The sequence below is a fragment of the Hypoxylon trugodes genome, assembly GCF_022578975.1.
Source record: "Hypoxylon trugodes strain CBS 135444 unplaced genomic scaffold F4822scaffold_1, whole genome shotgun sequence".
NCBI lineage: Eukaryota > Fungi > Ascomycota > Sordariomycetes > Xylariales > Hypoxylaceae > Hypoxylon > Hypoxylon trugodes.
In genome coordinates, this window is record NW_026250016.1 from 3,601,368 (window position 1) to 3,616,140 (window position 14,773).

Sequence of the window (14,773 nt, forward strand, 5' to 3'; positions counted from 1 at the left end):
TCTTTCTTTCACCAAGTTGTGTACAGCGTTGACTAGGAATGGAGTCACAGAAGACGTAAAATCAAAGGGCAATTGTCGTCTTTCATTTACACATCATATCTATTTCTTATCTCATGTTTTAGTAGTTGCATTCTTTTTAAATTTCTTATGATCTACATCCTTTTGCACGAGTACTCATTCATCCACAAGCCCCAAGACATCCCAATCCCAGCTCACGCTGTTTACCCCAACTTCTTGGGTTACCAAACTGCTCGTCATTCGCTAAACAGCGGTGTGACTCTGGTCTAAGGACGAGTCAGCTTGCACTATTTACAGTGGCAGAGGGTAGCAACGAAGCTCTAGAGCCTAAAAAGGGACCCCCCGAAGGAGCCTCAGGACCCTGGCCGCATGATTATAATAAATCCGCATCACTATTTCCAGTCATTCATCTCCGTCTTTCATTCAGTTTTTATAATTCAACATTGCATTAAGATCCTTTTTTGCTTCCTACATTAAGTATGCATACTTAGCTTCTCCTGCTTCCGATCGAGATCAGAAGTAGATATTCCGACGTTTATACACGTACTCGAGCCACGACACGGCACAGTACAGCACAGGTGTCTCAACAATATATCATCCCTACCGAAGCTTGACCTTTGCTTCGGAATAGTCATCCGTACGTAACCAATTTTGAGAAGGAGCATGACGATCCAGACCCGCAATCCAAACCTCGAGCGGCGAAGTCTCTCATCCTAGCATCCTTCCGGGGTAAACCCCAGTACCCTCCATCGGAAGGCACCAAGATAATCAATTACTTGCATAATATTCCTACCCAAACACCAAAATATTTCCTCGTGGTGCATTTCAACATTCTCCGCCCCATTGTAGGTTGGCATTCAACACTACCCTAACCTACAATCTTTCACACTTCGTCCGCCGCCAATATGTCTTCTCTCGAGGCCAAGATCGTCGTCCTCGGCTCCCAAGGCGTCGGCAAGACGTCCCTAGTAACGCGGTACTGTAAAGGCGCCTTCAATCCCGCACAAACAACATCCACCGTCGGTGCTAGCTTCATGACGAAGCGAGTCGTCGACGGCGACACCGATACAGTCGTCCGTCTCCAGATATGGGACACAGGTAATTACTTTCTCCACATCCGTTTATTATGTATTACCTACCAGAATATCACTTCGGAAGCTAACTACGCACCCCCGCAAAAAAGCCGGACAGGAACGCTTCCGCTCGATCTCGCGGTTATACTACCGAGGCGCTAATGCCTGCATCCTCTGCTACAGCATAACCGACGCCCAGTCCTTTGCCGAGATGGGTATGTGGCTAACCGAACTGCGACGCAACCTCCCGCCCGATATTGTCTTACACGTCGTCGGTACGAAAGCCGATATCGTCGCCCGCGACCCCACGCGTCGTGAAGTACCTTTCGAACGCTGCATAGCATACGTTGCGGAGAACCTAGCCCCCGGATTGGGCTCGACACCACCGCCGACTGCAACGCCGAGTGGCCTTACGGGACTGCCGCCAGGGCCGGGAGCGAGTCAATCAAGTGTGGGTGGCACACCGGCAGCGTCGAGCAACCAGGAGCCGCGGAGCCCTAGTAGCAAGCGGAGCTCCGGTTTCTGGGGACAAGAAGTGGGCTGGGATGCATGTCATGAGATTAGTGCGGAGAGCGGAGAGGGTGTCGAGGAGGTCTTCCGGGTCGTAACACGTAAACTCGTCGAGCAGAACCGCAAGATCCAACAAGCTGTCCTGGCCGCTACCGCTACACCCGGTACGCCAGGCTACGAGAGTGGCAGCGGTGGAGTTGACGGTGGCGGATACTTTGACGGCATAAACCCCCGTGGAAGTGGTTACGGCTACGGCGGTAGTGGACCAGGCGGTGGAGGTAGTTTCCGAGTTGGAAGGGACCGCCGTAGTTGGCTTTTCTCGTCCCCGGGTTTCTCGCCTGCTGTTACCGTTGAGAATGCGGTGAATGGAGCGGAACACCTGGGACGACAGGACGATGATATCGAGAGAAGAGGACGGAAGTGTTGTTAATCATGGTCAACCTCCATTTTATGGCGTCTAGTGATACGTCACGGGTAGCGATTTGCGCGTACGAGATGTCCTGAAAAATGGCATTCTCCAAGTTACCAGGGAAGGAATAATTCTAGCAAGATCGAGGATTCTAATTTCGGTTTACCAAACATAGCATCGAAGGGCAAAGAACGAAGCAAAGACTAGGCATAAGGACGATGGTAATAATTTTCAAAAGGAATAACTGGAAGCATACAATTTCTTGTTCACGCATCAAGGTCATAAGGGAACGGGGCGTTTTTGGACTTGCATATCCCGGATCTCGGCATAAGAATGGGGTTTGGGGATTGTCTTTTCTGATATTATCAGGGCCCTTGGAGTACTATTTGTATATATGTATGTACCCATTATCTCACCGCGTCGGTAGCGGTGGCGGTGACAATGGTGACGATGAAGACGAGTATACGGCCTGGTTTTTGTTCTTTTCTCTCACGAGATATGAATGATACGGAATCAATTGCTATTTCTCATTCCTGATTCTACAATCATTTCACGAGTTGGGTAATTGGTGATTTATTTATTCTGTATTATTGATCTATGTGAGTGGCTTACTAACCCAGAGCAAATCTTGATCGTTTTTAATTTGATGCGTATATGCTTCATGTATTCATGACTAGATCGCATCATGCCGCGCTCGTCTCCCCCTTCTCCTTCTCTTGTCCCTTTCCTCCTTTCTTCGACTTATCCACATCATCATCGACCTTCGGCAGCGCCGGTATCTCAACACCCATCACTTTGTACTCCATACCTATGTACGCATCACTTAGCAACAAAACATCAACCTTTCTCGCATTGCCCTCCTTATCTGGCTCGGGCAGCCTGAGCGTAGCTTTCGCCGTTGGTTTAGCACCAACTTGGACACCATTAGAATTGTTTGGACCGGATCCCTGTTTCTGCTTCTGTTTTTGACTCTGCGTCCAGGATACACGTTTCACACCGAGCACCTCATCGCGTGCAACGTCGCACACTACCGCAAACCATCCCTCAGTCTGCGGCTTCGGGTATCGCGGGGCGTAGATGCGAGCATCGCGCTCGACGACAGGGTTCAGGCGCTTCAGCGAGACTGTTAGGGATTGTGCGGTTACATCTTCGACTCTAATGTTAACATGCGGGAGGGTGGAGGCGGCTCGTACGAAACGAGATTGCTGAGTGTTAGTGATATTGAGTTTTCGGGCCAGATCTTCAACTTGTGGGCGAGGCAGACTGCTAAGTTTCTGTAGAGCCATCTTATTGTCTTCCAAATTATCTGGGTAGGTCCCTGGGAGTATTGATAGAGGAGAGTCCTGGGGCCAGCGGGCTGATTTGACACATTGGAGCAGCTTAATCATCTCGAGACAGCTAGATAAATGGCCAAGTTCCGTTAAAACGTCGATTGATGCCTGAATGATACGAATTGCTTGGTCTAGGACACTGGTTTGGTCACCAACATAATCCGTGATGGGAAGATCGATGCGAGCCATATGCGCTTGAAGGAGGAGGAATGCCTTGACGTGAGGGTCCCACATAGGTAGGCCAAAAGCACTACCCTCGAATGGAAGGTTATTCGACAACTCTGCATTGATTAGATCTTCGTTATGTCGGACCGGCAGTTCGTCATATTCTGTCGCACGTGACATCCAGCTCAAAGCATCTAAGAAGCTTGCTTTTGGTTTTGCATGTTTGACAAGATGACGGATAGTCTTGTGTGACAGATAGTAGTAACTCATGATCTTACCCAGAGGTGTCGGGTCAACATCACCATTAGGGTAAATCTCAACACACTTCGAATTGGCAAGTTCTTCCAAAGACTTATTGACCATGTCAATCATGAAGTCATTAGCGAGTTGCTGAGCAGCGACAGTGTTGTGTTCTTCGGCGGAAATCTCGAGTCCGTAGTACGAGGGGTTCTTATGTAATCGGCGGAAGAAGAAAGTCCAGGTCAAATAGTCGAGCGCATCTTGTTTGGTGGCGATTGTTTCAGCCGATACTTCTGCACATAAATGGTTGTCAAGAACCGTATGTAAAGATGATTCAACCGGAAACCCAGTATGTAAGAAGTGTTTATAGAAATCCTTCTTCGAGTCCTGAGTATAGATGCACGCAACACCCGAATTGTCAAATTGTGGGCGACCAGCTCGACCCAGCATTTGTAGAACGTCAGTTAGATCCATGTCCTTATAGCCTTCTATCTTCGCATCGTAATACTGTGTTCCCTTAACGACGACCAAGTGAGCAGGAAGGTTGACACCCCAAGCCAATGTACTCGTAGCAACCAAGATTTGGATCTTGTTGTTTAAGAAAAGTTCTTCAGCTAGTTGCCGGTCCGATTCTACAAGACCGGCATGATGGAGCCCAATCCCGAAGTTTATCGCCTCTTTAAGGGCATCATCTTTGACTCTAGAAAGATTAAGCTGAAGATCCTCTTCCGACATATTCACAAATCGCCTCGGGTTATCCTCCATACCACAGTAATTGATCAGGTCCTTCGCGGTTAATCTTGTCTGCCGTCGAGATGGCACGAAAACAATAACAGGTTTGTCAGGGCTATGGGTCTTAATTGCCAGGAAGGTTGGCCGATTCATGGATTGCATCAATGGACAGAACCCTCTCACTTCCGGGAACCCTTCGATGTACGACTCTAATGGTACCGGTCTAACAGAGTGTCGAAAATTGAACAATCCCTCTTTAACACCCAACCAATTTGCAAGGTCAGTCGCATTTGCGCAAGCAGTAGACATACCAAGGAGTCTGACAGCGCTGTTTGTGGACTGGGCAATGTAGTTCATACGAGAAACGATAATCTCCAGAATCGGACCTCGGTCTCCAGCAAGCAGGTGAATTTCGTCAATAATCACAAGCGATACTTGACGAACGTACCCTCTGGTCTGCCAGCTACGGGAGATACCATCCCACTTCTCGGGGGTTGTAATAATGACATCAGCGTCCTTGATCGTCCTCGTATCTGGTGTATTGTCACCGGTCAACTCAACCAGTTTAAGACCCAAGGGCCCGGCAAGCCGAGAGCCCCAGTCCTTTACTCGCTCACGAACCAGGGCTTTCATTGGGGCGATATAAACCACCTTAGAGCCCGGGCGCTCTCGAAATGCCCACCACATAGCTAGCTCTGCAGCAACAGTTTTACCACTACCGGTAGGTGACCCTAAGAGGACATTGGCTGGCGTATAATAGAGTGTGTGGAATATCTGCGTCTGCATAGGATTGAAATATTGAAATCTCTTCGCATAGAGTTCTTCCAGTCCTGGATTCTTGAGGGCTCTAATAGACAATGGCTGCAAATTCAGTAAATCCGTATACACGCTCTCTGTATCCGGGCGAATAAGATGTTGGAAGGAGACCGGTTCGACCGTCTCTGCTCCAAGCCACTTGTCCGACACAGCCCTAACGTAGATCTGGTTGGGTAGAGGATCTGATAAAGGGATCGTAAAATTCAGCTCGTGGTCATCATATAGCTTCTTCCTGTTCAGAATGAAAAACTCGTGATGATATATCTCAGATGTCTCGGAATTTTCAACCCAGATGTAGAAAGATTCAGATGTCCCATGTATCTGATCACTCCACCTGAAGTCTGGTGTAATATAAAGCTTTATTCTCAACACGTCTCTGTTCAAAGGTGCGATTTCGGCATCGACAGACACAGTCGGAAAATGATCGATGATCCTAGCTATTTTTTTGCCAGCATTGTTATTTTGCACCACATTACCAATATCGGCTGCATCCATCTCGCGTAACGTCTCCATGCTCAGGGCCTCTTTCGCATCAATCTGATTAAGTACCGATTTGGGTAAATCAAATTGATGTAAGGGGTGCTGAAAGGGCCAAATACGCTTCTCGATAGATTTTGCGAGTGTCTGCAAGACCAAACACTGATGTCCCCATCGTCGGTTAAGTGCAAGCATAAATAGGGCACGGCAGATTCGTCCAGACTGCTGGGCTACATAGTTAAGATCGTTAGACAGAGCGAAGTCCTTTGGTTGCTCCCGGGAGATGTAGGACTGTAATAGGATATTAGTTTTCGCTTGTGGTGTATCGATCCCGCCAGGGACGTCACACCACGCCTTTTCGCGGAGCTCAGTTAGTTCATCGGCTTCGGTGTCTCTAGACTGAATGTTGTCAAATTCTCCACTCTCGCTTATCATTTTCAATATGTCTGCTTCGGTGGCCTGGGGCTGCATTAGTTTGTTAAAGATTTCTATGCTCGATTGTTGGATGTAATATTGACTGGCAATGCGGCCAATATCTTTACTTTTGAGTACTTCGGTTGTCTCGTTGAAGATAATCATCTGGCTCTTGTGCAAGGTCCGGGCCGCTTGGATGGCAAGCTGCCGCCGCCTCTGGACAAGTGTTGGGTCATCTCTGATCTCGGCCCATTCAATGCCATAACTCATGGGACTCCTTTGCATACGAACGAAGAGATACGAATATCCAATCCATTGTACTGCTTCCGGGATGGAAGTTACAGTACCTAAAGCAACCTCGGCATTCAAATTGTCGACTAGCTTCGATGAGAACCTAGACTCGATGGGTTGTTGCGCAGTGACTGCCATACAGTAATGCGATAGCTTGTCGTAGGTTGTGCAGATCATGCCAATACCCGTGTCTTCGAACTGCGGTCTTCCAGCGCGACCGAAAATTTGAAGCACATCAAGAATACCTAGGTCCACGAACTTGCCGTCTTGGGCACTGTAAACTTGAGTTCCCTTTATGACAACTGCAGCGGCCGGCAAATTTACACCCCATGCAAGCGTCGCCGTACAGCAGAGTACTTTGAGAACGCCTTCACCAAACAGCTTTTCCATGAGATTTCGATCAGATCGAGTAAGGCCGGCGTGGTGTATGCCTAACCCCTTTGGTAGGAGATCCCTAAGCTCACGCGCTCTTGAGGATTTCATATCCCTAACTGCTTGTTCGTAATACGGATGTCCCATAGGGTCAAAAAGATCCGTAACTTCTTGGTCTATAGCTTTTTGGTAAAGCATCTTAGCGGTAAGATGTGTATCTCGTCTAGAATGAACAAAAACCATAACTTGATGGCCTTCTTCTAGCATATCCCTGACTTTTTCGAAAGCTACTATGTCCAGATTTTCCCTAGATAGCTTAGAGCCAGCTTTGCCTTTCACTCCAATAAAATGTTGCTCAAGAGGAACCGGGCGAAACGAACCGTCAAAATAGAAAAGCCCAGCATACCTGTTTACCTTGAGAAAGTCGGCGACATCGACATAATTTGGAAGGGTAGCGCTAAGTCCGACAATTCGGATTAGAGATTGCGTGCTCTCCACTTGTCGTTCTGTTCTCGCCACTAGTGATTCTAAGACGGCACCTCGTTCATCGTGAAGCATATGGACTTCATCAATAATGAGTAGTCTCACCTTTTGCACTAGTTCAGTATCACCGGTACCCTTTCTCGTGACAACATCCCACTTCTCGGGCGTAGTGACGATAATCTGTGTTTGCACAATTTCAGATTTCGTGAGGTGCATATCTCCAGTGTACTCGCGACAGCGGATACCAAGCCATGCGAGACGCATGCCTAGTTTTTCGGTGATTTCTGCAGCAAGTGCTTTCATCGGGGCAACATAGACAATTTTGAAGTCCTGGGTGTCGACACCGAAATCCGTTGCCTCCGTATTCTCGATGGGGTTCGGCGTTACATATTGACCGATTGTTTGCAGTATTGTTAACATAGCTGCGTCCGTCTTACCCGCACCGGTAGGGGCGCAGATCAACATGTTTTCGCTAGACTTGTAAGCCACCGGGTAGACCAGACTCTGCATTCTGTTAAGTGTCTTATAACCCTTAAACGTCCTCCGGCAAAGCCCATCCATATCGGAAATTTTAACGAGCTTTTCACCGGGACGAGGTTTACCAGCTTTTCCAGCAGGAACAATGAATTCTTCGTACTTCTCATGTTGTTTCCTCTCAGTACCGACTGGCATACCATATGACTTTCCCGTGTGACTCAAAGTATTGCCAGCATTATACGCCTTATATATATGTGGATACTGGGCTTCTTTGTGCATGCTAGGAGCCAGAGCGGCATTTTTATGCTCTAGGTCCTTCCGGCGGAGGGCTTCATCTCTCTCGGCTTTGGTCAGAAGTCGGCCGGGCGCTGTGTTTGATTCTTGGGTGGCAAAACTTAAGGTAATTTCATGCCTGTGCGACAGCACTTCAATGACGAAATCGAGATCGTCGAACCCGATAAGGTCCGTAAGTAGAGATTGTACTTCATCTTCGGAACGTTGGGAATATAGTATATCTAGAATTTGTGCCTCGAAGGCCTCAGGGGATAGACCGTCCTTCTTAGCAGCGACGATAGAACATTGTTCTTCAAACCATGCGGTGCCGTGGCTTTCCCCGCTAAGCTGGTCGCCCACTTCTTCGGTGAAATCGCTACCGTACAGATCCTCTTCACTTTCGTCTATGAAATCCCAAATATCGTCGCCGCTGTTGCCGGAGGTAAATTCATCGTCACCCAAGTCAAAGTCGGCATCTAGTTCAGTCTCAACGGCTTGGTATTTTCCAGGTAGTTTTAAGTCTGCCAGTGCACTTTTCATGGCAGCAAATTGTTCACGCCATTGGGCTTCTGCGTCGCTCATAGACGCCATTTTGCGGTATGGCAATTCGTGCGAGATACTTCAGTAAAGGAGATAATAAGTTGGCTGAAGCTTTCGGTTAAAAGGCTTGTCGAAAAGTGTAATAAAATAGAATATATCTATCTAAATGATTAGTCCTGAACACAGTCCCTTCCTTTTAAACTCTAAGAGAGGAAGAAAAAAATGATGTAGGCGATGACTGTTTCGCCGATTATTAGCTCTATGCAAGCTTACGTTAGGAGATGTAGTTGCCGTAAGTAATTCAGTAATTCACTATAAGCAGCCTTAGCACAGATTCCCCAGAGCGTAAAACGTCCCGCCACAGGGCACTACGTAGGTGCTACGTGCCCCACATTATAGCCATTGAGGTACCTATTAATACTCCTAAAATGGTGCAGCCTAGAAGCTAAAAAGGTACATGTGACAAAGACTTTAGGGACTGACCTCACCTCCAAATCCATCTGCTTATAGAGACTGATCCCTAACTTATATTGTTTCGAGACCGCTCCTCTAAATCCACGCTTCTCTCCCGACACTCCATCTTCTTAATACATACCGACCAGCGTATCGTAGCATAATCCGAAACGACAATCCGAATTCTTCTATCGTCTCGTCGCATTTACCCCGCGTACTCGCAGTTTCCTATCAATCTGTAATCATCATGAAGCTGCATTACATCGGTGTATGTATACATATCCCGGTCGCCAATATTGAAACCCGGTGACGGACATACCGGACAAACAATCTCTACACACCTGCATAATGGGGCATGGGAAAAGTGACTAACGTTATACTCTTTGTACGAATATAGATCATTCAGAACGAGGCTAAGCCGGGTGTCGAGATATGCTCTGAGAAGGAGTTAAGCGCCTACTCGCGCTTCACACGTGCCAAGTACGAGCCAAACCCGCTACTTTCGAGTGATATATAACGGAGAAAAGCAGAGGGCTGACTTGTATCTATCTAGCTATGGCGAATTCATGACCATGTTCGCGAAGACGGTAGCCGAACGAACGAGGCCGGGACAACGACAGGATGTTGAAGAACAAGGTGCGACCACCGGCTACCCACGGATAAGAAGAATCTAACGAAAACCAGACTACACATTCCACGCATACGGACGCACAGAAGGCATCTGCGGGATCATCATCTCCGACCACCAATACCCAGCTCTAGTAGCGCACCAGCTCCTCTCCAAAGTCGTCGATGAATTCCTCGCAGCACACCCTCGCTCATCATGGGCGTCGGGACAGACAGTCACCATGCCGGAGTTGAAAGACTACTTGGCTAAATACCAGGACCCGCACCAAGCCGACAGCATCCTCAAGATCCAGCGCGAGCTCGACGAGACTAAGATCACCCTCCACAAGACCATCGAGTCCGTTCTCCAGCGCGGTGAGAAGATCGACGACCTCGTTGCCAAGAGTGATGGTCTTTCCAACCAGAGCAAGATGTTCTACCGTGCGTCCCCTTCAATGTGAATTTTAAATAGAGGTACTAACCATAAGTGCTACAGAACAAGCGAAAAAGCAGAACTCATGCTGCATCCTCATGTAAACTCGTACCTATCATTACATTGCATCGACAGCAGGAACAGAAATTGGTTGATTGATAAGCTTCAAGTAATCCCCGTTTCAGCGTAGCGGTGAGAAAACTTGCAGCAGCAAAGTTGGACTGGTTGGAGGCTAGGCTATCTAATGTGAATGGCCATTTTATTTTCGTTTTTATCCATCTATATCCACGGGCGTATCATTATCATCCATTGATCGCCCCAAATAACCCATAGGGAGACTGAGCGGTTCGAGTCATTCGTTGGTAAATCGGAGGATGCATTACTGTCGACGTAGAGAGTGAAATGATGAATTGGAAGGGGAAGTTTTAACGCAGACACGGCTACTACATAGACGAACCCGAAATACACGGGCTGGAATAATATGAATGATCACACATATATACTCATACACGTCGATTTAAACACTCAATATTTATAGGGGTAGAAGTGGTTTGTATTTAACCACCGAGGACTAGGTATCTAGATTTAGAGGATATACCTCGACCCTATCCTCCCCATGGTCCTGTTTCATTCTATCTTCTGGATTATTCCTCTATCTGCATTCAACATCCGCAAATTAAGATCCCAAACGACTACCGTCAAGGCATACTGTGCGTTTGGTCCTTTCTGATTCTTCTCTTTCAACAAAATAAATATTATTGCATGACAATGCGAGTCGCAGACTCTTCTTTCTTCTCCCGGGGGTATATCCTGAACAAATAAAAGCAAATAAATTCCCCCCTTCCAAAAATGTTTCCAAGCCTGTCTATAACATGCTAATTTCCAATGGTAGGCGTCATTAATAACGCCTGGTAGAAGCCAAATCCGATCTCGATAGGGTATGTAATGAAATGGTACTGTAAAGATGTAGGCAGAATAGATACGCGAATAAATGTGCCTCGAGCGATATATTACGCTCGCTCTAGAACAACGCGCTCGCTCTTTCGATGACGCGCTAAGGGTGAGTGACCCCCAGGGCTTATTTCCTCGGGGGTAATCAACGTCGGTGTTGAGGATTTCGTCTCCGCGAGCCTCTCATTCTTGCCCATGGCTATCCTTGGCGCAGGGCTTGTCTTTGAGGGGCTTCTTTGTGTTCGAGCTAACCCGGAACCGGTTTGTAATGGCTTCAGCATTTTCCGCTGTTGTCTAGATATCGATATTTGTCTGGCGATCGACAACTCCACCGGATTCATTTTAGAGCTGTCTACTATATCATCTTCATCGTCCGATACTTGGCTCGGGTTTGACTGCGCAGATGTTTCTGGGGATGAAGGCAGAGGCTTCTTATCACTTGTTGCGGATGTAGATGTAGTTGAAGGTGGTGTATGTTGAGGCGGTGTCATCATCTGCCATTTTGGCTCTTGTGTATAAGTAGGCCTTGGTCGCAAACCTTCTGTTCTGACTACCTCGAATTCGGGGGATGACATCTCCGATGGTGATTCTAATATTAATTTTGATGAGTCCGGACTGAATTGAACATCCTTTTCGGCAGCCTGTTGCTCCCTTGCTCTAGCTAGAGTTGCAATAGTAAGTTTTCCCCTTGGATGAGTGTGGATAGAATGCCCCTTGTGGTGATAGGCCTTTTGAACATCGTGGGATGGCTGTTGCCTAGACCTTGAATGGTCAAAAGTCTCTCGAGATGGTGACGGAAGATGTGCCGGAGAAGTGTTAGATCTTAAGCGTGGTGATGCATTGGAAGACGGGTGATATCCGTGCTTTTGTGGGGGAGTCGGAGGAAATAAAGCGAGCGGCGGTGACTTCGTCGTCGGCTGGGGTGATGATGCTCTCCTTGGAATATCGTGGTGTCCCTCCTGCTACTCAAGAAATTAATATTTCAACAATAATCAGCAGATATGTTTTCTTACCTCTTCTTTCTCTATCGCGTCGTCAATACTTTTGAGCTTCTGAACTGTAGCTTGCCGTCTGGCTAATAAAGAAGGTTGCGACTGCAACACGCTTCCAAACATTACGCTGTATCTTTCCATGGTGATCCTAGGTATCTCAACATCCAATAAAGGACCAGACGAATTCTGATGCGTGTCTAACGCTATAGGTATTCTGCCAAATGTCTCTTGAGACTTCTTTTCACTTAGAGTCGACTTCGATTTCTGTGCTGGATTTTCCGTATCGTAGGGCATTGTTTGAGACCTTACTACCAACGGTTTATGCCTCGGTGTCCCCCGTGTAGCAGTAGTGTTACTTCTCTCCACTTTCGTATCATACCAATGTTGAGATGCCATATCCTGAGGCTGCTCTGGTTTGTGGGTGGCTTTTTGTTCGCTCGGTCCTGGGTGTGAATGGTCTGATTGCTTCTTCCCGAACCTACTAAATAACTTCCATTTCCCTGACTGTTTTCTAGGTAGAGATCCTGTAGTACTATAACCAGATGCAGGTGAGACTAAAGACGGATTTGAAGCATTTCGGACCCTAAGAGTATTCTGCGGCGTTCGCAGGCCATGCACCGGTGTAGTTGTGGGACTTCCGAGAGCCATGCCGATCTCTGCGGGATGGCTCTCGTTAAGAGACTCGGGGGTAGGCATCCTGATGGTTGGAATTGAGGCTTTTCGTGGAGGTGACGGCCGTGGACTGGCTTCCGGGGTGGGTAATTGCCCTCGTGCTAGACTATACGGTTTAATTCCACCTCCGGCCCCTGACCTGAAGTTGACGAAGGAATCGTCTCTGGAGATCCTCTTGTCGTACTTAAAGCTGTTGCTGGATGAGCTCTGAGAGCCCGGGCCTCTAGATGAGCTCGGCCTCACTGACATTTTGACTTTGGGGGGAGGCGTAGTAAGTTGAGGACGAAAATGGCACGAATATGCACTCGCAAAAACGTCCGGGTAAAGCGCACCATTATGACTATAAGACTGTTGCTGTGGTAGGGCGGGATCTGATACACAACCCGGTCTTCTTAGAACGGGGTAGTCGGGGGCGTGCGTCACGAACGCAGCCAGAGTTGCATGACCCTCCATCGGTGGTCTGGCAACGGCACTAGCCAGGTACATAGGTGCAGATTGGGAATCCCTCAAGGATTCGTGTATAGTCCTTAGGTATTAAGAGACAGACTTTTAAAGTTGTGGATGCTCAAAGGCCAAACAAGAACTGATTTACCGTCTTTGCGTAGTTTCTAAAAACAGACTCCCAAGATGCTCGAAACTGACGGGTGTGCTTTGCTTTGCTTCATTCGTGGTATTAACTGGAAAGAGTAAAAGACAGAACGAACAAGGTTCAAATGTATAGAGCGCATATACCTACGTAGGTAGGTACATGTTATACTGAAGAGAGGCATCAATATCCGATCAATGGCTCTGACACGATATGATGCCTTAGGCACCTACCTATTTCGATTATATTGACGGCATGCCTACCACATACGCCATAAAGGTACCATTGCCAATGGCACTTTGTGGCGGTCTGAAGATTCCATCGCTCCTAGACATTGACAGAATGGCAACAACGTTGGCGACTGTTTGAGGTTGATGGATCATGGGACGGTTATTTTGCAGAGGGTGATCAACGCCTAGGATTCAGCTCCAGAATGCATGATAGAAGAAGTCAAGGGGTACCCCTGTTGCCTTGGTTCGTCCTGGGTTCTTCGCTTGACCGGGGTGTTTTTGGAATGATGGGTGAATGGAGAACCAGGGGGAATTGCGGGATTAGTGATGGTGTCGTGTATCAAGTCCTAGTATAGCATTGAGGAGTTCTCAAGCTAAGGTAGCTTGTCCATAATAGAGCAGCCTTCTTAACAAAAGCTGACACATTCCCCTCGTAAACAATTGACTATATACGCGAGAATAGACAGACGCAGTGACCATAGTATCCATATCGGAAAGGTTCGAGAAGCATTTTCGATACGGGGTTACATGACTTGCTTTTTTGTACCCCAAGGGATACTCCTGAAGCAATGGACCCTTGGCGTGGAGCCCCTGTTTGTCCTTTTTTTCGATGGCTAGATGGCTCGATGGATAGGGGGGAATCGACAGAGTCTCGGACGAGTCATCGGCTAGAAAGTCTATAATATTCATCAGTAGACAAAATATGTGCGCGCATTTCTTGATGACAAGTGGGTTGGTGGTGTTGGGACGCAACGATGATTGGCAAGGCTAGGAAATGAGAGGAGGCTCCCTTGATCCTGGACTTGCAGCGCTACATCGGGTCCCATAACCGCGCATATTTCGATATTATTACGTCGCAGTCTTCCATCTGATAGGATGAGGAATCATGTTCAATCAGCAGGTAATCTTGGTCCAACTCCCGACTTTCTAGATTCCACCAGCCAGCACTTGCTTCTCAGCAGGATTTGTTTACTGGGACCTGCAATGGAACGATCCCTTGGACAATTGCTCATTTTAGGAGTTCCAATAAGATTCGAAATGATCATGCCGGACGTTTGGAAAAATAAAGACGTGGCCATGATTATAGTAAGATATCATTTAGTTTCCTACGCGAACGGTTCTTGGATTATTTTGATGACGAGTCGCGTGGATATGATGAAGATTCCATGAAATAAGCTCTTGACAGACTAAACGGCGGATGGTTGATTGAGCTAACTAGCTGACTAGCT

The 14,773-nt window shown here is 47.5% G+C and overlaps 4 protein-coding genes across 4 annotated transcripts; 2 read left to right on the forward strand and 2 right to left on the reverse strand.

The window, feature by feature from the left end:
- Nucleotides 1-537: 537 nt before the first annotated feature.
- F4822DRAFT_36521 (ras-domain-containing protein) lies at nucleotides 538-2,130 on the forward strand. The gene is made up of 2 exons (XM_051456169.1): nucleotides 538-1,116; nucleotides 1,202-2,130. The coding sequence occupies exons 1-2, from the start codon at nucleotides 924-926 to the stop codon at nucleotides 2,029-2,031; spliced, it is 1,023 nt and encodes a 340-aa protein (XP_051319866.1). The 5' UTR covers nucleotides 538-923; the 3' UTR covers nucleotides 2,032-2,130.
- Nucleotides 2,131-2,566: 436 nt separating this feature from the next.
- F4822DRAFT_387027 (Sec63-domain-containing protein) lies at nucleotides 2,567-8,873 on the reverse strand. Its single transcript, XM_051456767.1, has one exon. It carries the CDS (start codon nucleotides 8,670-8,672, stop codon nucleotides 2,694-2,696), a length of 5,979 nt encoding a protein of 1,992 aa, XP_051319867.1. The 5' UTR covers nucleotides 8,673-8,873; the 3' UTR covers nucleotides 2,567-2,693.
- A 179-nt stretch (nucleotides 8,874-9,052) lies between these two features.
- On the forward strand, nucleotides 9,053-10,706 carry F4822DRAFT_36530 (putative snare protein). Its single transcript, XM_051456170.1, has 5 exons — nucleotides 9,053-9,342; nucleotides 9,472-9,554; nucleotides 9,628-9,710; nucleotides 9,759-10,121; nucleotides 10,177-10,706. Exons 1-5 carry the CDS (start codon nucleotides 9,322-9,324, stop codon nucleotides 10,215-10,217), a joined length of 591 nt encoding a protein of 196 aa, XP_051319868.1. The 5' UTR covers nucleotides 9,053-9,321; the 3' UTR covers nucleotides 10,218-10,706.
- F4822DRAFT_36566 (uncharacterized protein) lies at nucleotides 10,633-13,563 on the reverse strand. The gene is made up of 2 exons (XM_051456177.1): nucleotides 12,078-13,563; nucleotides 10,633-12,026 (listed from the first exon to the last, which is right to left on the reverse strand). Exons 1-2 carry the CDS (start codon nucleotides 13,212-13,214, stop codon nucleotides 11,124-11,126), a joined length of 2,040 nt encoding a protein of 679 aa, XP_051319869.1. The 5' UTR covers nucleotides 13,215-13,563; the 3' UTR covers nucleotides 10,633-11,123.
- Between the last annotated feature and the right edge of the window lie 1,210 nt (nucleotides 13,564-14,773).